This window comes from Dermacentor albipictus, chromosome 9 (genome assembly GCF_038994185.2).
Source record: "Dermacentor albipictus isolate Rhodes 1998 colony chromosome 9, USDA_Dalb.pri_finalv2, whole genome shotgun sequence".
Lineage (NCBI taxonomy): Eukaryota > Metazoa > Arthropoda > Arachnida > Ixodida > Ixodidae > Dermacentor > Dermacentor albipictus.
In genome coordinates, this window is record NC_091829.1 from 4,814,554 (window position 1) to 4,835,285 (window position 20,732).

General features: G+C 44.9%; 1 protein-coding gene across 3 annotated transcripts in view; it reads right to left on the bottom strand.

Moving 5' to 3' along the window:
- Positions 1-20,732, bottom strand: part of LOC135906131 (glycogen debranching enzyme) — a 130,535-nt gene that overhangs the window by 1,344 nt on the left and 108,459 nt on the right. For all 3 annotated transcript variants that reach the window (XM_070525879.1, XM_070525878.1, XM_070525880.1), the window contains one exon: positions 19,329-19,416. In XM_070525879.1, coding sequence (XP_070381980.1) covers positions 19,329-19,416 — 88 coding nt within the window. The remainder of the gene's footprint in view (positions 1-19,328; positions 19,417-20,732) is intronic.

Here is a 20,732-nt window from a genome sequence, read left to right on the forward strand (position 1 = left end):
GCACCTTAGAGCCATGTTTTACTACAACTAGTTCTTTGATCCCCATTTTATGGAGATAAATGACATCTTTCGCAACGTCTGCTACGCACATATTACACTCAGGACACAGCATTGACGTTGACATTGATGTTGACATTGATGTTGGCATGCAGCAGCTACAAAGGTGAGACAGCTGGCCAAACACAGCTACCAAGAAAGTGCAGGAATATAATATGCTTCTCCTTAAGAGGTGCTCCTTGTACAAATACATGCAAAAAGCAGAAACGCTTTCATTAGGCTACTGTCAGGCCAGTTCGAATAACATTTCTTGAATTTGAGAGATAAAGCTGAATGCTCCTTCACTGCAGGAAGCAGAGTTTTTTTTAGGGCCTCATAGCTTTTAGAAAAGTTGTCAAAAACCAACAAGATAAAAAAAATGAAGTGTTAAGCTTACAAATCTGCAGCTCTGCACCATAAAGAGACATTGCAGTTCTGCAAGAACTGCATCTGATCTCATACGGGCAAATGATACGTATGAGTTTACAGGTTAAGTGAAATTGTTACATATAAACAAACTCAATTCACCTTAATTCAATGACGAATGTTGTATAAATGTAGAGTAGAATGTCTAATGTATAGAAAACTGTATTCCCTATACAATGTGCTTCTCAAGTTCAAACATTGTGCAACTCGATAACAAGATTTTTTCACTTTGTTTCAATTAAGACTTTTTCTGTGTCAAAGGGAGGTGTGTCTGAGAAAAGTAGTTTCGGTTCCATTGTGTGGAACGGTTTCGCTGCTTAATACAAAGATCTTAGTTAAAATAAAAAGTATTTGGGAGCTCTAAAAAACCCCAAGGTAGCGGAAGAGGTGGTGATAGCCCTAGCCATCGTTAACCCCAGTTGTAGATACGTAATCAGTGACTCCCAGACGGCGGTCAGAAACTATGCACAAGGCAGAATTTCGCCGAAGGCTGAGGCTATACTCAAAGCCAACGCGAACTATGTCACCTCCGAGGAGACGGAGGAACGACACATTATATGGTTCCCGGCTCACACGTCCCCCGACACCCCCGTACCCAACCTCAACGAGGAGGTCCACCGCGTAGCGCGAGGTCTCACGTTCCGCGCCCGCGAAGAAGGATCCTCTCTTGGGGTTGGAAATCCAATGGAGGCATGGACAGAGAGGGGCAGAATGACCAGATACTGTGATATTACAAAATTTTATCAAAACTCAAGGCGGGTTTATCCGCCCTTTAACCCCAAACTCGACAGGGCCCAAGCGGTAGACTGGCGGCAGCTACAAACAAAGACCTTCCCCAACCCCGTCCATCTCAGGAGGATATATCCGGACATCTACTCAGATGATAACTGCAAGCTATGCAGCAGGGCTCACGCAACTCTTAGACACATTCTCTGGGAATGTGACGTTATATGCGAAGAAAATGCAGTTTCCCCAGATGAAGCTGCGGCGCGATGGACGGCCGCATTGCGCAGCTCAAACCTCGAAAATCAACTATGGGCCATCCAGCAAGCCCGTGAGGCGGCGAGGAGACAGGATCTCCGGACCTCCTCGGGGGCGGCCTAGGCCCAGGCCACGAATTCGCCGGATTGTTAATAAAGTTGTTACCACCACCACCACCACCTCTTTTGCAAATGTCTTTATCTAAACACACCCAGCTTACTCCTCTGCTGCATTGACGTGATAGTGCTTTCCCACTAGGCTGGTGCATCAGTCATATAGACGGGGAGCATTTAAGATAGAAGGCGCAATTGGAGAGTAGTACCAGAAGTAGTTTCCCCAGACCAGCTTTATATAGCTCGCAAAGTGCGCTCTCGTGTTCTCGCTACCTCATCATACCATAGTATAAAATACAGATGCAGGAACCCTGAAAACACAAGCTCAACTCATTTCATGGCTCAGAAGAGGCAAAAAAGACAAAATCTGAGTAACTTTTCGTTACTACCACAACAACGACAAGCTCGAAATACAATATGGATGTAATTTCAATTTCACTGTTAGAACTACACAGATCACAGGAATGACCACACAAGGTTCTAAATACAGGCAAAATTTTTCCGCTTAATTTATCAGTCATGTGAGGGCATTCAGTAAAGTTTCAATGAAAATCAACAAATATTGTTTGTTTTAAAATGCCCTTAAAATTGACCAATTTTTGCCTATCTTTGCAATTTTGGCATTCTTGAGAATTTATTACAAAATAAATATGTAATGTAGCTCATTATGCAAAATAGAAGGCGTTCGTGTTGTCCACTTCTCTACTCTTGTGTCCTGTCTGCATGCCTCACTTCTATTTTGCATAATGAATCCTTACCAACTAGCTCAGCTTTCTGTCATTCTAATGTAGCTGCACATTTATTTTGTTAATTTGCAAAAAACCATTTGAAAATTTGTCAGAGAATGTTTTAGCATTGTCGGCTTAGCCCACAAAGCCACTGATTTCTAGGTCAGTGAGAGGCGTTTGCTCAAAGAGCGAAGTTAGGAAAATTTTATGCCAATAGTGCAGGTGCCGTAAGTGAGTTTCCCTAAGTCGGCAATTCCAAAAAGCTAAAATTACAAGAAAGCAATGTTTGAAAAATGTTTGGCAGCATACAATGTTTTAGTTTCTGAGTGATAAGTCTTCAAACTTGAAAACACTACTAGTCGCAAAATTGCTATTCTCCATCTTTAGTGAACTGCAATTTTTCTTCTGTAAAGCTGTGCTGAATCTTACATTTAAGATTGAAATGTCTCTACAGAGACATTTGCCCACTTTATATAAAATTTTAACAACATAAAAAGTAGTCAGGACCCCCTCCAGTCTATTCTTAATCCCTCAAAGGAATCGAAACCACCCCCAAGGCATGGTGAAAAAAACATTGTTCACAGATAGCAATGCTGCTGTGAACATCCCAGCCAAGCTTTGCAGTCCTGCACGGCATGTGGAGCTCACAAATGGGGCGCAAAGTCACCTTTTCTCAAATGCTCTCTTTGCAACAAAAGCCTGCTCCTCACTCTTTTCTGAATGCTTTATTTCGTAATATAGCAGATTCCCATACGCAACTGCTATTGGCCAATAGCTGACATCAATCAAGAAGGGTGTTTGGATCAGTGCATTTCTTTCTACTATTACTGTGTATATTTATTGACAAAGTTTAGTAAACAGGCTGAAGTAAGCGAAAATCTGCTTTCGAATTTCGGTAATATTTGTGTACTTCTGGAAGAAGCCGGCTATTGTCTGCTCATGACTGATCACGGCCACCCGGGTAGGAACTAAACTCTGGCCACTCTGCTTATTGGTGTCGTAGCCGTCGGGCCCTGCTAACTTTGACTAGCTTTGAATGCTCAACCAGCCTCGAAACACATGAAACGTAAGGTCAGACCACATGCACGCTGGTCACTCCTGGTGGCTCCTGGTTAGACACCTAGGCAGACATATTGATAGCGCTTGAAAATGCGCAAGTTTGATGTAGCTACTATCCATTGCTCAAGCTGGTGAAGGACAAAGCTGGTCCACACCACATAGCACCGTCAGACTGGAGCATATGAGTGCGAGCACACACTCAAGCCTTGTTGTGCACAAAGCAAACGCTGTGCATATGCACAACAGATGCATAAAGCTGCAGTCTGCTGCGTAGCATAGATATCATGGCTGCCGCGGGGCACCGTGACAAGTCCACTGGCTAGGTGCACTGTGGCTCACTGAGAACAACCGTGTTTGGCTAACGTTTGGCACGTCGTAGGTACAAAAATCAGAAGCAGTGGTGTCTACGTTAACATCCAAAATTAAACCTGAACTGTGCGCCACAGAGACGTTCAGTAGGTGGAGCTTTGTGGGCATGTCCCACTCCTCCGTAGCCTTCGCAGTACAAAGCATTGAAGAAGGAGCAGAAGCACCGTGAAGGGCGTGTTTAATTGCCAATAAATCCACATCTCCTGAATGCATTGAAGTACACAGGGTGTCTACCAAGTTGACATTTCCAAATTCTCGGAGTTTTCCAGGTTTTCCCTGAGTGCCATTGCGAAATTCCCAGAGTGACACAGAACCTTGTTTTATGTCAAGACGGGCTGACAGCATGTCATCCAATGCTGTCACTCTCTAGTAAGCAGGTTAAAAAATAAAAAACTACTTAATCCAGTTTGAATAGTAAGCAGTAGTGTTTATTTTATTCAAAAGGAAAACAGAAGGGAAGAGTTAACAAAATGCATAGCGAATAAATTATCTTCGAAAAAGAAATGGTAAAGCCCATTGCAAATAGAGTCAAACATCTTCAAAAACAAATAAAAAGAGATGCATACAGAAGCAAATATTTTCGACTATGAGCTATTTCTATCAACTACCTATTCATGACCATGTGGCATTTAGAAAAAAAAAATACTAACGATCTATGACTGTTTTTGATAACCATATGATCACTTGAAATCATGTTTATAGATTTTATAGGGATATCACGTAGGCCCACTCAATTTTGTATAAAACCTCCTAAGTATTTTATTAGTACAATGTTACACCACATCTGCTACATTTTACCATTGTATAATACCTCGTTCTTGAATGTCTTTCATTTGTTTTCGTGTTCTTGTTAAAAATTATTGTCTAGTCCCCCTCACATGATACTCCTACATAGAGCCTGTGAGGTATGTGTTATAACACACACACACACATGCATGCACGCACGCACGCACACTGACAGCAAGCTCATTGGTATGAGGCCCAGACTTTGTCACAAGTGAGATTCTCTCTAGACAGCTGGAAAGTCAAGCTCAGCTACCCTGACATAATCTCAGCTAGCACATGACACCTCAGTCTTGTGTTTCACTGCTTTAAATCTTTTGTTGTCACGAGAAAATTGTCACTTTTTATAGGCCTCAGAAAAAATTATTAACCACCACAAATAATATTCCAGCACACATTGCAGCATAGCATATTGTGCATAATGAAATGCTGTTTCCAAAAGCCAAGGTTGCCAAACAAAAATTTATTAGGTAAAACATAAAAATTCTATAAAGCGCCATTTTTGCTGCCAGTTGATAAAACCAACAACAAAAACGTGATATCTACAAAAACATTAATATCAAAGCAAATTCAGAATGTACATTTCAAAGATAATTAACCCAGGAATAATGTATGAAACAATAAATGCTCAGTACAACACCGTTCTTTGGATACAAAAAAAAGAACTATGAGCAGTTCATTGCTCATGCTATGTGGAGCAGCAGTTCCTGGATTTTGTGAAGCATAGGTGCACTCCGCACTTTTTCCACAAAATATCTGGTTTTCATCCAACTTTGTGGTCCTCGTAACACATTTTCCACTTCCGCTTTTACAGCGTCTTCTGAGGATGGTCCTATGAGCAGTCCAAAGAACGTACTTCGCCAGCTCGTCTAGAGTCATGCACCTCTTCGAGGACCAATCGCTCCCAGCGTAGCTGGGCAACTACAAGATTATGCATCCAAGCATATCTGTTTGCATTTTTGCAGATTGTATTCATCATCTCTGCGGAGAGAGTAGAAAGAAATCCTATGCCGGGGGTTGTAAACTGTCTTGCGCTGACCTGTAGTGCTGGGCGGAGATGTGCTACAGGTGGCCTTCTTCGCATGAACGAAAGTTTCTTTGCTGCCGAAGGCAGCACATCATAACCTACTGAAGTATGCACCCTGAAGATAATCAGTAGAGCTCTAAGGTCATGCAAAAAGACTGGCAGATAAGTGCACACAAGGAAGGAGACCGCTCAAGGACGTAAAGGAAACTCGCCGGTGAACAGCTGCAGATGTCCCCATGCTGATTCAAATCATCATCCCCATCAGAGCTTGAATGTGCTTTGCTGTCATCTTTGGAATCATGAATCCTTATCACTGAATTGAAGTGTGGTTGCAGCTTAGTTTTGAGCCCGACCCTTTTTTCGCGACACAGCCGTGTGGGATGACACCATGGGAGCGATTTTTGATAACTGTGCAGAGACACTGGCAGCGCCCCTTGCCTGGATTTCACGATAGAAGCAAAACGGAAACTCTTGGAAACTGGTTTAAAATGCCAGGTCCACATGTTGAACATGCGGCGGACTTTCAGAAATACACTTTGGTGGAATAAAATGACTCCAAACCAAAGCTTACTAGTGCACAGCTGGTGTCATTTTCGGTTAATTATCACCGCTCAGCACTGTCAGACGGCAAAGCTGGCAATATAATATAATTCTTGACTTCCTAGGAGTCATGCTAGTGCAGCGTAATCCTGAGTGGCATGCTTTCTTCCTGGAGCGCAAAAGAAGGTGACAGCCATGCCTTTTTTTTTTCTACAACATACACACATTAATTCGCAGAAAGGTTCGTCAAAAATCACAACATTGCAGGAACGTGAGAATTTAAACTGATTCTGAAAGTTCAGTGCCTGTACTAACTACTGGATGGCCTTAAGTGGATAAGAAACGGCTTCAACATGTCGAAATTGGCAATCTAAAGCATAGATCACCGGTGATCGATTTGAATAGGCTTGGTAATGAAAGAGTTAAAGAGTTTATTTTGGTTTGGATGAGGCACAGCTGCATGTCGGCGTCAGCCAACATTGTTTTTTGAGCTTAAGCTTCTTCAAAGAAGCGGCAGTACACTTCCTTTCCCGTTCCTTCCTCAATGTGTTGGTCCTTTCTGTTCTCGTCGTCCTTCCATGGTGTGTTCGCCCCACAGACCATTTCAAGCATGCTCCTGGTCAGTTGTACAGTCAACGTCCAATTTTTTCAGGCTCTCTAGGGGTCGTGAACAGGCCCGAAAAAAAATGAACACATGTCTTTTACTGCCTTTAAGGGCTCAAATTACCACGGGCACATCTGAAAAAGCGCTCAAGGTCTGCCAGTACACTTATTAGGCATATCGAGCCTGGCACTGTGACAGGAGATGGCAGGAGCGCACGTGTATAATTGAGGAATACATACTGGGTCCTGTGACAATTGCCCCTTCACACACTTGTTCAGTGCAGCGGTGCACACTTGTTCAGTGCAAAGTGCAGCAGTGGCGTAGAGGTAGAGCATCCGCCTCGGATGCAAGAGGACCGTGATTTGAATCCCGGTGCCACGCAATTTTCTACCGGATTAAAAAAAAAATCTGCGTGTTGATAAAATTGCATAAACAGGCCTGGAGTGCGGCCTGATCCCGGTGACCAGAACCAGTAACGCACTCCCTTACCAAAGCAGGATTGGCCACCCTGGTGCAGTACTTGGCCACAACCTCCTATATGAGATTGAGAGATGGAACAAATGCGAGTTAATGACATCTTAGTTGAAATCAAGAAAAAGAAAATGGGCATGGGCAGGACAAGTAATGAGGAGGGAAGATAACCGATGGTCATTAAGGGTTATGGACTGGATTCCAAGGGAAGGGAAGTAGCAGGGGGCGGCAGAAAGTTAGGTGGGCGGATGAGATTAAGAAGTTTGCAGGGAAGACATGGCCACAATTAGTACATGACCGGGGTAGTTGGAGAAGTATGGGAGAGGCCTTTGCCCTGCAGTGGGCATAACCAGGCTGATGATGACAGTTGTTAAGCTTCATCAAAATATTTTGTGTATGCTTCACTGAGGCGAAGCTTGCTTTCGGAAACCGACATAATGCAACACGCCGTGCATTCAGAGCTTCAAAGCCATAGGTGATGATTACAAAAGTCAATGGAAACTGACCCTAGCAATGTCTAACACCCGAACTCTCTCAGAAGCTAGCTCAGCAGGACTCTTTGAGGAACTATCAGGCATTGTTTGGGATATCACTGGCCTTAGTGGGGGTTAGAACAGGTGAGGCTTATACAGTGCTGACGAATGGCCACGTACTTACCGTAGAGGACTTCCAGATAAGAAGCAGTATGGAGTAGGACTCCTAATCCATAAGGACATAGCGGGCAACATTGACAAACTATACAGCATTAATGAGAGGGTAGCTGTAGTCGTAATAAAACTGAATAACAGGTATAGATTAAGATTAACAGGTATAGGTTAGGTTGGAGCATAGGCCAGTACAAGCCTACGCTCCAACCTCCAGTCATGATGATGATGAAATAGATCAGTTTTATGAAGATGTTGAATTAGTGATGAGAAAAGTGCAAACTCAGTATACTTTAGTAATGGGCGACTTTAATGCAAAAGTGAGGGAAAAGCAGGCTGGTGAAAAAGCAATTGGCAACTACGCCGTCGATTCTAGGAACACTCGAGGAGAGATGTTGGTAAAATTAGAGGAAAGAAATAAGCTGCGAATAATGAACACTTTCTTTAGGTAGCGTAGGAACAAAAAATGGACCTGGAAAAGCCCTAATGGTGAAACAAGAAATGAAATTGATTTCATTCTGTCTGCCAATCCCAGTATAGTGCAGGATGTAAAAGTGTAACGTAAGGTAAAGTGCAGTGATCAAAGGTTAGTGACGTCCAGAATTCACCTTAATTTGAACAGAGGAGTAAAATTGGTCAAGAATTAAAAAAAATTAACTTATCAAGTTTTACGAGCCAAAACCACTTTCTGATTATAGTGGAGCCGTAGCCGTAGCGGAGGACTCTGGGAATTTCGAACACCTGGGATTCTTTAACATGCACTTAAATCTAAGTACACGGGTGTTTTCGCATTTCGCCCTCATAGAAATGCAGCTACCGTGGCCACGATTCGATCCCGCAACCTTGTGCTCAGCAGCCCAACACCACAGCCACTGAGAAACCATGGCGGGCGCAAGTACAAGAAGAAACAGGCCAACCTAGATGCAGTACGGGTAAAAGCAGACCGATTCAGGCTGCTACTTGCAAACAAATATGCAGCCTGAGAACAGAGCGATGAAGATGACATAGAGGTAATGTATGAAACCGTAACTAGGCGGGCTCCAGAAGCAGCAATTGAAATGGGAGGTAAGGCACCAAGGCAGCCAGTAGGTAAGCTCTTTTAAGTAGCAAAGCACATCATAAAGAAACGACAAAGAATGCAAGTGTAGAACTCAAGAGATAAGACAGAATTTGCGGAACTGTCAAAACTGATTGTGGTGACCAGACCCGCGGCCATAGCGTACGGCAATGAAGACACAGTAGCTGCTAAGGGGCGTAGGTACACTGCCCGCACAGGTCATGTGCTCTTCTTATTGTGCATTGCGCGCCCCCTGGTGGTGTCATTTACCACACTTCCTTCCCCCTTAATACAATAGATTAACAGCATATAAGCAGTTACAGTTCAAGGAGAAAACCGAAGCACCGGACGGCACTCCCTAGTGCTCCGACGAAGCCGAGGTGTGCAAGGAAGCAGGGAGCAATCAGTGCATGTTGATGTTATGGTGTCACTGGTCTCCAGCTGATAGGGCTCGCCGGATAGTAATGGTTGACCCTCCAAGCTTGTCGCTGCTTCAGGTAAACCACTCTAAATTGTACCTCCAGTCCCTGAGGATAAACTCATATGTGGTTCTGAGCGTGCGGTAGAAGGGCTGGAGCACTGACAGTTGTGCTGGTCGGGCATCGACTGTGGCCTTACATGGTCGAGATGCCGGGTCCATTGTTGCTGATCATCCAATTGTAGCTCCTCCGTGAATTGTGTTGCCTGGTGACTACATAGCGAATCCAGCTCGGACCTGGCTGAAAATTCCTGGTAAATAGCGTCTCCTGGTTGTGCTGGCATCCTCGGTTTCGTTCTTTGATCATACTCCATCTTCTGAGCGAGTTGTTTCCGGAGGACTGTTTTCCTTAGGTCCGGCAGCAGCAGTTGGCCCAGGGGACTGCCAATGCAGTCCGCTAGGCCAACTTTCTGTAATTTTACTTTCATAGTTTGAACGGCTCTCTCCGCCGCACCATTAGAAGCTGGGTGATATGGTGGTACTAGCATCCTGTTCATGCCGTTCTTCTTCAAGAATGTCTCGTACGCTTCACTCGCGAATGCGGGTTTATTGTCCGATACCACCATGTCTGGGAGGCCCTGATTCGCAAACATGACTCGCATGCATGCAATTGTACATTCCGCTGAGGGTGATGAAACGGGGAAAACTTCAATCCATTTTGAGAATGCATCAATTGCAATAAAAAAAATTGGAATTAACGGTAAGGTCCAGCATAGTACACATGGATCCTTGACTAGGCCCTGTCTGGGAACGGCCACACCATCATAGGCACTGGTCTCAATGGTCTCTGCTGTTGTTGGCAGGCGAAGGAGTCTTGAACCATGGTTACGATGTCGCTGTCTAACGATGGCTACCACACATGACTTCGGGCGATGGCTTTCATTTTTGTGACCCCAGGGTGGCTCTCGTGTAGTAACTTGAGGACTCCCCCTTGGAGGCTGGAGGGTACCACAACATGTTCAAGACTTGACATCAGAGGGGGGGCCGTACATATCCCGATTCAGCGAGTTGAGTGTGCATCAGAACTGTGTGCTCTGGGGAAACCATGACCAGACCATAAATCCTGTAGCGCTGTTGACAACACCAGATCTCTTGCAGTGGCTTCTGCAACCACCTTTGATGAAAGGACACGGGGATAGACACTTTCAAGCATGAATACCTTCGCAGGCACCCCTGGAGAGCAATCAATTGTTGGCAAGCGGAGTCTACTCAACCAATCTGCATGGGCTATCAGGCTTCCAGACCTATAGCTCAAACCATAGCTGTACCCTGCCAGCAGCAACGCCCAGCGAAGAAGCCTCGGCGAGCAAGTTTCCGGAATAGGCCTTCCAGCACCTAACAGGCCCAACAAGGGTTTGTGGTCAGTCCCTTCAAAGTCGCTTCAGTCACTTCGAATTTCTGTCCCCAAAGATATTGCCTCAAATTTGTGACATCAAACACGAGACCAAGTGCCTCTTTATCCAACTGACTGTAATTCTACTCAGTGGCCGTGAGGCTTCTTGATGTAAAGGTTATCGGTCGCTCTTCTCCAATAGGCTCTCTCTATGCCAGGACTGCCCCCAGGCCATGAGGGGAAGCATCAGTAATCAACACCGTGGGTTTGGAGGGGTCATAATGGGCCAAGACACGGGTGGATACAAGCAGCTCCTTGCTCTTCATGAATGCACATTGCTCAACTGCTGTCCAGCGCCACTTTGCTCCAGTGCTGCAAGCCGTTCAATGGCTGCAGTACATCTGACAGGTTGTGAAGAAACTTTCTATAGAAGTCTTGGCAGGATCTGGATATAGCCCGGCAGCACTTATTATGTGGCCTAAGTACTGGACTTCAGGTAACAAAAACTTGCATTTTGCAAGTTTCGGCTTCAAGACCACCTCTTGAAGCTAACGTCTAGTACCTTGTAGACGTTAGCCCAATGTTCGTCGTATATCGCGCCTGTTACCAAGATGTCATCGAAGTAAACTGCGGCATGATCAAGACCTCCCAGGAGGTTTTCTATTTCCCATTGAAATATGGCTGGGGCGGAAACAATACCGAATTGCAGTCTCGTGCATTGAAACAAGCCCTTGGGTGTATTGATAATGACAAACTCCTGTGACTGTTCTTCCAGTACGATGTGCTGGTAGGGAGTTCTGTAGGTCTAGCCTTGTGAACCTTACTCCTCCCTGGAGCTTTGTGAACAATTCCTCTATGCATGGCACGGGATACGTTTTCACAAGTGCTATGGGATTTACAGTCAGCTTGAAATTGCCGCATATCCGCAACTGCCCATCTTGTTTTGCAGCACTGGAACGACAGGTGCTGCCCATCTGGCAGTCTTCACTGGTTAGGTAATACCTTGGTGGAGCAGTCTCTGCAACGATTCCTCAAACTTGTCTTTCAAAGCAAAGGGCATCTGCCGGGACTTAAAGAATCTGGGTTTGGTATCTGGCAGTGCCAAGATGCGAACCTTAATCCCACGGAATGTGCCTAAACCATCTGAAAACACTTCTTAGAAACAGTCCACAGCTTCTTCTGCAGATGACACAGACAAAATAGATTCAGGTTAGCCGATTCCCAACTGGAATTCCTTCATCCAGCTTCTACCAAACAATGCTGGGCACTGCCCCTTTACCACAAACAGAGGTAGCTGTCTCTCCTCCACCCCTAGTCCCCAAGCTTTACAGAAGCCAGAAACTTTTCGATGACTGGTCGCATATCTCCACAAAAACTCCTCAGCTGTATGTCGGATCGTTCCATGGCCAATGGGAACAGTTGCGTGAACTTTGTTTCACTTATGGTTGAGTCAGTGGTGCCAGTATCAAGTTCCATCTCTAGTGGAACCCCGTTAATGATAACCGCAATGCGCATAGGCGCCGGCTCAGCTGCCTGAAGTGCCCAAAGGTCGTATGCTTCCGGCGTTTTCATGCGCCTCGACAGTGTTCATGCGCCGCGCCCTGTCTGTTTACCAACTCGTTATCACTTTTGCACATTCTTGCCAGGTGCCATTGCCGCCCGCATTTGTAGCGAACTGATTTGATGTGTTGGCACTGGCGCGCTTGATGGGCACCGCCACCGAGGAAACACCCGCGTTCGCGACGCCCAGGTTGCACTACGTTTCTTACCCCCATGACAGTTCCGACTGTCAACTGGGCTGACTCCGACTGTGGCACTGGGTGCGCGCTCTGCATACGGGAATCCTTCCGAGCAGCCTCGATGGCCCGTACCGTACTCATTGGGGTTTCCAGGTTTAACTTGGCTGTTTCCAGTAACCGCATATACATTGGCACGTTGTCAATGCCACCAACGATTTGGTCTCGTAGCATGCGGTCTCGGAATGACCCAAATTTGCAGTATTCGGCCAGTCGCTTTAACGACAAGAAGCACTTGCTCACCGCCTCTGTCCCGCCTATGTTGTGAGAAGAACTTAAAACTTGCTACCACTTCCGACACCTTTGGCGCGAAGTGGTTGTTGAGGGCCTCAAAAATTGCCGCTAAGTTCACTGCGGCAGGTTTCTCAGGGGCCAGTAGGCTTCGCAGCAAGGAATATGTCGCGGCCCCGCAACACGTTAGAAATACGGCCGTGTTCTTACCATCTGGCATGTCGTTCACCGTCAGGAACAGTTCCACCCGCTCTCGGTACTCGGTCCAGTCTGCAGTGTCCGCGTTGAACTCACATATCCTTCCGATGACCGAAATGCTTATTCTTGCATCACCGTCACTGGTGTCGTTTACTTGAAGCATTTCCCCTCGTCGCCAGTTGTGGTGACCAGACCCGTGGCCATAGCGCACGGCAGTGAAGACTGCCCGCACAGGTCATGTGCTCTGCTTTTTATTGTACATCGCGCGTCCCCTGGTGGAGTCAGTTACCACACTGATTAACATGGAGAAAGTAAGGAATATTCTAAATTATAACGTGAGAAAGACTGAGGAAGCAGTAAAAAAACTGACGCAGCATGAAATCAATGAGAAGAAAACTTGGCAGAGGACAAACCAAGATGTATACACTGAAAGATAAGCAGGGTAATATCATCAGCAACCTTGCAGATATAGTAAAAGCAGCGGAAGAATTCTATACTGACCTGTGCAGTACCCAAAGCAGCCACATTACCTCCATTCGTAGTAGTAATGAACAGGTTACAGAGGCTCCTTCTATAACTAGTGATGAAATTAGACGGGCATTGCAAGACATGAAACGGGGAAAAGCGGCAGGAGAAGATGGACTACCAGTCGATTTAATTAAAAATGGAGGAGACATCATACTTGAAAAGCTTACGGCCCTTTGTACAAACTGTGTATCAACTACAAGGGTCCCAAAGAACTGAAAGAATGCCAACATTATACTAATCCATAAAAAGGGAGACGTTAAAGAATTGAAAAATTATATTCCTATTAGCTTACTTCCAGTATTATATAAAGTATTCAACAAGATAACCTCCAATAGAATAAGAGCAACACTGTACTTTAGTCAACCAAGGGAATAGGCTGGCTTCAGGAAGGCATACTCTGCAAAAGGATAGACAGTTGGGCGAGTTGGTACGGTAGCATGATCTTGGCTTGCAGCGCGAAGTGAACACGGACACAGAAAGGAGCAGACAGGAAGAACGCTCGTCCTGTCTGCTCCTTTCTGTGTTCGTGTTCACTTCGCACTACAAGCCAAGATCAAGGCATACTCTACATGATTGCATCCATGTCATCAATCAGGTAATCAGCCTCTCTATAGGGCTTTCATAGATTACGAAAAGGCATTTTAGGCATTTGTTCAGTAGAGATACCAGCAGTCATAGAGGCATTACGTAATCAAGGAGTACAGACCACTTACGTAAATACCTTGTAAAATATCTACAGAGATTCCCTAGCTATCTTAATTCTACACAAGGAAAGGAGTAAGATACCTATAAATAAAGGTGTCAGACAAGGAGACACAATCTCGAATGCTATTCACTGCGTGCTTGGAAGAAGTATTCAAGCTATTAAATTGGGAAGGCTTAAGAGTATTGATCAACGACAAATATCTCAGCAACCTTCGATTTGCAGATGACATTGTCCTGTTCAGCAACACTAGGGACGAGTTACAACAAACAATTGAGGACCTGAACAGAGAGAGTATAAAAGTGAGGTTGATTAATATGCAGAAGACAAAGATAATGATCAATAGCCGGGCAATGGAACAAGAGTTCAGGATCGCCAGTCACCCTCTAAAGTCTGTGAAGGAGTATGTTTGCCTCGGTGAATTGCTCACAGGGAACCCTGATCATGAGAAGGAAATTTACAGAAGAATAAAAATGGGTTGGAGCACATTCGGCTGATATAGTCATATCCTGACCGGAAGCTTACCACTAACATTAAAAAGAAAGGTGCACAATCACTGCATTCTAGTGGTGTTAAAATATGGGGCAGAAACTTGGAGACTGAGAAAGCTCGAAAACAAGTTAAGGACCATGCAAAGAGCGACGGAACGAAGAATGTTAGGCGTAACGCTAAGAGACAGGAAGAGAGCGATGTGGAGCAGAGGAGTGGGTGCCAAGATTAGGTAGGGTGATGAAATTAAGAAAGTCGCAGGTGCTAGTTGGAATCAGTTGGCGCAGGACAGGAGTAATTGGAGATCGCAGGGAGAGGCCTTCGCCCTGCAGTCGACATAAAATATGAAGAAGAAGAAGAAGAAGAAGAAGAAGAAGAAGAAGAAGAAGAAGAAGAAGAAGAAGAAGAAGATGATGATGATGATGATGATGATGAGGAGGAGGAGGAGGGGGGGGGTCTGAGTTGACTCCATTGCTAACAGCAGTAAACTGCTAACAGTAGCGAATGCCGATGTAGCTAGGCCTCGTGTTGCCGCAGTGGTGGCTACGGCTGCCAGCAAATCTGCGTGTGAGAGCGCCAATTTGAGGTGGCGTGATAATCAAAAATGGCAGCAGTGGTGGCTTTGATTAGTGCCGTTTCAGATCTGCGGTCACAGCAAAGGGCCCAGAAAATCGGACGGCAATGAGTTCTTGCATAGGAAATTTAATTTATTCTGATACACTGACTCTATGGCGTACGTGGTGGTGCCGCTAAGCCGTCCGCATTATCGAGCATGTCCAAAAAATCGATGTCTGGAACACGGTGTAAGAAGTATACAGAGATGTGTTGACACTCTCCCCTCGCAGCGCGAGAGGGCCGCTCGCTCGCGGCCACAGTATGTTCGGGGGTAGCGAGCCAGGAGAGGGGGCGTGGTCACAGCCGACCACATTTCACAGAGGGCACTGTGAAATGTGGTCCCAAATCGTGGCGAGCTGCCACGTGCGTGCTGCGCTACCTTGCTGTTTTTGCTGGTGCGGCTAAACTTCCTTGGTGTTTTGAGCACGTTTTTTTATTCCCGTGTTTGATGGCCTTGTGTTTAGCTTTCACCGGCATAGAGGCTCACCTCTGGTGGGCATTGCGCAGACGAAAGTAGCAGCGATTTTTTTGTTTTTGTCTGTTTGTTTGAGACGTGTTTGCAATGGGAAGAAAGTGTTCCGTCCCGAACTGCAATTCGCGCTACCGGACTTGCACGGAGCGTGTGCCCCTATTCAAAGCTCCGTCCGACAATTAATGTTAGTTTGGAGCAGTGGCTTGTGCGATTCCGAGGGCAGACCGGACTTTGACACCTACCGACCATGTCTGCGCCAAGCATTTTTCTGAGGACGTGATATCCCGGACATATTACGAGAAGCTCAATGGAAAAGTGCTGCTTAACGCCGAAAAGAGGCCTGTACTGTCTAAAGACGCAGTTCCCACCTTATTTCCAAATTGCCCAAAGTATACCTCACGCGGCCAAACAGACCTCGAAAGCAGCCTTATAAGAGGGAAGCTCCCGGGCGAGCACCCAAGCGACGTCAGCCGAAAGTCGACGACAAGAGTGTGACGCAGCATCTGCAAGCTTCTTTGCCCGCTGCGACACCTGTGGACTCGGAAATAGCCTTGGAGCCAGCGGCTAAGCGACATCATCTTCAATATGCTGGGAAAAGGAACTTCAGTGTGGCTTGATAACAAAAGACATGTTCCTCACCAAGAGCACATCTGAGGACCTTCGAGTCACATCAAAATCCCCAAAAGAACTTTGCAATGCTCTCCTGCACGATTACAATATTAAATATGTCTTGACAAGCAAGACATATTTAATAAGGTAAGATTAGCTGGAAGCATAATGACAATCCGTCAATGCCTACTTTCTTGCAGCTGTACCAGACATTATACATATACACCCTCCTCAATCCTCCTAAATTTGGCAACTGCAGAGTAGTTGAGGGAGAGAAGCCGCTGCTAGACATATCCGATTTCAGGGCCTTTATAAACCCGGACAATGTCACATCAGCAAATGACTTCGTAGATGCGGTGAAGCAGAAACTTGACAGCCTTATCTGTGTAGAGATCTGGGAATGTGATGATGGCAACAAGCGACACTGCATCTGGGGAAATGGGCTTTAAGTGCTCCGCGATACGCATGACATCATTAACTGTTTACAGCAGATACTTTCATATCAGTAAAGCATTAGGCCTGACACACGCATGATTTCATTACATGTAAAGCATTTTCTCAGCGCTTTCAGTTGTACTCACGCTACTAAACTCGAAAACCGAGCGTGGGCAGTGGGATCTCAAGGCACCAGCCCTCTGATCTGGGCCCGCTGGTCGCGGCGCCACCTGTCGTCTCGCAGTAGAACTACAGGGTGCGCCCCGCTGCGGCCGAACATACTATGGACGCGCCGGCGGGCGCAGTGTCAACACCTCAGTATTTCGTACACCGTGGTCTGGAAAATCAGTCCTTGACTGTACGCTGGCAACTTCTCCAGCAGACGACATGGCGCCAAAGATGATTCATTACGATTCCTCTCTGTTGTTCGAGCCAGCATTAGCGCGACTTTTGTTCCCTCGAAATAACACTACAGCTCATTTTCCCTGGTAGAAACACAAATTCCTTGAGTTTTTCCGGACTTCAAAATCCAAGAGAATTCTTGGTTTCCGCCACTTTTTCCCGGTTGGTAGGCACCCTAAAGCATACTTTTTTGTGGTAAAGTTTTGCAATAGCAAATTTTAACTTCTAATGCATTTCTCCATTTCGATAAGAAGTGGTTCAGGGCCTATCTAACTGCCGAGATAGACGGACGGACAGACGGACGGACGGACGGATGGATGTTATGAGAGCCCCCTTTGGAATGGGGTGGTGGGTTGCGCCACCAAGCTCTTGCTATTATATTGTCTAACGTCCTACATAGGTTAATAATAAAAAAAGAAAGAAAAACACTATGAACACCCACAACCAAATTTTATGATCCCCTATTGCGAACTGTGCTTTTGTACATCTCCGTTTTTTGTCGTTTCCCTACTTTTATTCCACCAATCCTCCAATCGCCTCCTACTAATCCCTATTGCGGACATGTTTACTTTTCCATCACTCACCATCATAACAAGCATCCTCTGGTGCCGATGGCGAATTTTTTCGTTGTGAATTTTTGCCGATTTTGGCACACGTGTATGTGTTGAGTTTCTTGTAATTCTGACAAGAAAATAATACACAGTGACTTTTGCCAATTTTTTTTTGGCAGTCCTAAATTTTTTTTACTGAATCTGTCACGGCAGTTAAGGGGCCAACACACCCAGTACTCACAAAATGATGAATAGGCCAAGGCGTAATGACACAAGCTGTAACAGCACAATGCAATGGACAGACAGAGCAAACCCTGTTTTGAGCTCTTAAATTTTACAGTAAAATACAGTGACAGCAGGCTTGTTGATTTTTGTTTTCTTCAAACAGTACAAAACATAGGGAACAAACAAGTGTTGCGCTAATACCCAAGGCAAGTGCTGACGCACATACACTAAGCAGTAGCAAGGTAACATGAAAACACAGTTATGAGCCCCAAGCATTGCCACTCTAGAAACAATATGTAAGCTCTGTTATATTTGACGTGCGCATACTTGAACATCTAGCTTAAAGTTAAACTTAATATGTGTGAACACAACAAATAGATCACTTTGCAAGGAAATTATCAAAAGTGTCTGACTTGTATGAAGGGTCTGATTTGACCCACATATAGCATACGTTACAGTGAAAGGAAACAAACAGCTTCTGCATGCTTGAAATGTTACTACAGAGGCAAAAGTGCAAGGAGCTTCACAACATGGCCATAGATCATTCATCATAATCCATAGCACATGTGCACAGCTTCTGACAGCATGATTCGCACTGACTTGCACCTACACTTATACACAAAGCAACCTTTAGCTATACTTTTACTAATGTCCATGCCTTAAACCTCACAAAGTGTATGTTTTATTTGAATGCATAAAGGACGGCACACACCAGGGAGTATCCTGTTTGTAAAGGCCTATGCCGTCAGCCACTGTTGTGACGCAGTTCACAGAGGATACCAATACAGAGGATACAGAGGATACCAGAGGAGGCAACCTTTTCAGTAGGCACTGGTGCAATAAAATTTGTTAAATCAGTCTACAGTGCAGTCGTGATATTTCCTTGGTCTGTAACTTTCAACTTCACGAATTTCAGTACTTGAAAAAACCGACAAAAAATAGAATTTTGATTTCCTGCATTCAGGAAAGCCAGTAAGAGAGAAAGGAAAAGAATTAGTAGCCGCTATACTGTTTCATGTTTGTATAGCTTTCCTGAGAATCCTGTGTGCATTTGTCACTCTCGCACTCCAATTGCTTCGGACCCACCGTAGTGGCGTTGCTTCAATTGGCATTGCACTGCTAAGCCCAAGGGTGCGGTATCGAATCTCAGCCACTGTGGCTGCATTTTGATAGAGGCAAAATGCATACATGCTTGTGTACCATTAATTGGGTGCACATTAAAAAACCTCAGCTGGTGAAAATTCATCCAGAGTCCCGCACTATGGCATATCTCAATCATGTTGTGGTTTTGGCACGTGACATCCCAGAATTTAATTAATAATTTAATTAATTCAGCAAAGAGCATAGACCATAACTACTTGAGCTCCTCATGAAGAAATTCAGAGAACATGAGGTAAGAAAATGTAAAGAAAAATGGGAACTCACCGGACCCTGGTGGTAGTTGAAGCCATGAGCACACTTGTAGTCATGAGAATCATTGCTGTTGTAGTAATAGCCATTGTAATTCATGTCACTGAAAGCACAAAAAATTGAAACTCATTATTTTATCGTACAAGCGAAGTATACAGCAGCAGCTATTGCAGGAAAAAAAACAATACACCATGCTTCACCTCACTGATAATGTCTGTGGTGTCACCTACTAGTAGCTTGCACTACTAGACTACAAAACTACCTCAGCACTTCCTTTGCTTCAGCATGCACTGAATAGATGACGGAGTCTCCAAACCAAGACACACAAGCCAGATACAGCCCACAGATACCTTGTGGCCAAATAAATTCGATGAAGTGTCTGTTCATAAAATTATTAAAGTCAAAACAAAGGGTAACCACACAATGCTCGGCATGTTTCAGTTGTTCCTACTAAATTAACTATGTGAAATAAATTCAGGTCTTGTAGACATACACAAATAACTAACCAAGTGGATGGGAGGATGGCAACAGCAGTTGCTTAATTGGTAAAGTATTGCATGTGTAATGGGAAGCTGTGGGTTTGGCTCCCACTTGCAGCAAGTTGTCTTTTTGTGAACTTTCACATCCCTGTACCTTTAATTTCTACATTGCAATTAAAAATAACAGTCAGCTTGCTCTATGCTTCCTCTGGCTTCATTGTCTATTTTCCTATGGGTGTGACTAATAATAAATCGACCCCCTTGGATTCCCTTACTCTTCTTGAGCAATACATATTCAAGCATATCATCAGACTTCATACCTAAGGACTTTTCTACCTTTTAAACCTTCATACCCTTTAGAGCTCTGTTATGGGAAAGCTTCAGCTAAGGCCAACTTCAACTTCCCTATTCAAATACATGCAAAGCACAGAAATGCCTTCATTAAACAATCAAACTGAGTGACACCTACTGAATTGGTAAGAGAACGCTGAATGCTACCTATTGCATGAAGTGGTACTTTGACTTCGGCTACAAACTGTTCAAAAATTGTCAATAACTGATAAATGGAAAAAAGGTCTCCACACCAAGAACATGTAGTATCAAAATACTGTAAACTGCCCCTGTGAAAGCATCCAAAGCAGGCAAAAATTACAGCGAAACTGTTAGCCTCTCGGTGGTTGGCATTTTTCGTGTCCGTTCATGAAAAAAAATTATCATCAGCAGCAACTGTTCATACCACCCTAAGCAAGCAAAAAATGCAATGGCTCATCCCTCCTCTGTGGGGGTTCCACTCTGCGTGCGGCTAGGGATGAAGGCAAGCTCCGGATCTAGCCCCACGCAGTCGCTTTGTGTTACTCCCCAACCCGTAGCGCGGGAATCGCGGCTACGTCTGGTTCGAATGAATAAGGCAACCAGCGGCGTCAACTGTAAGAACGTTTAT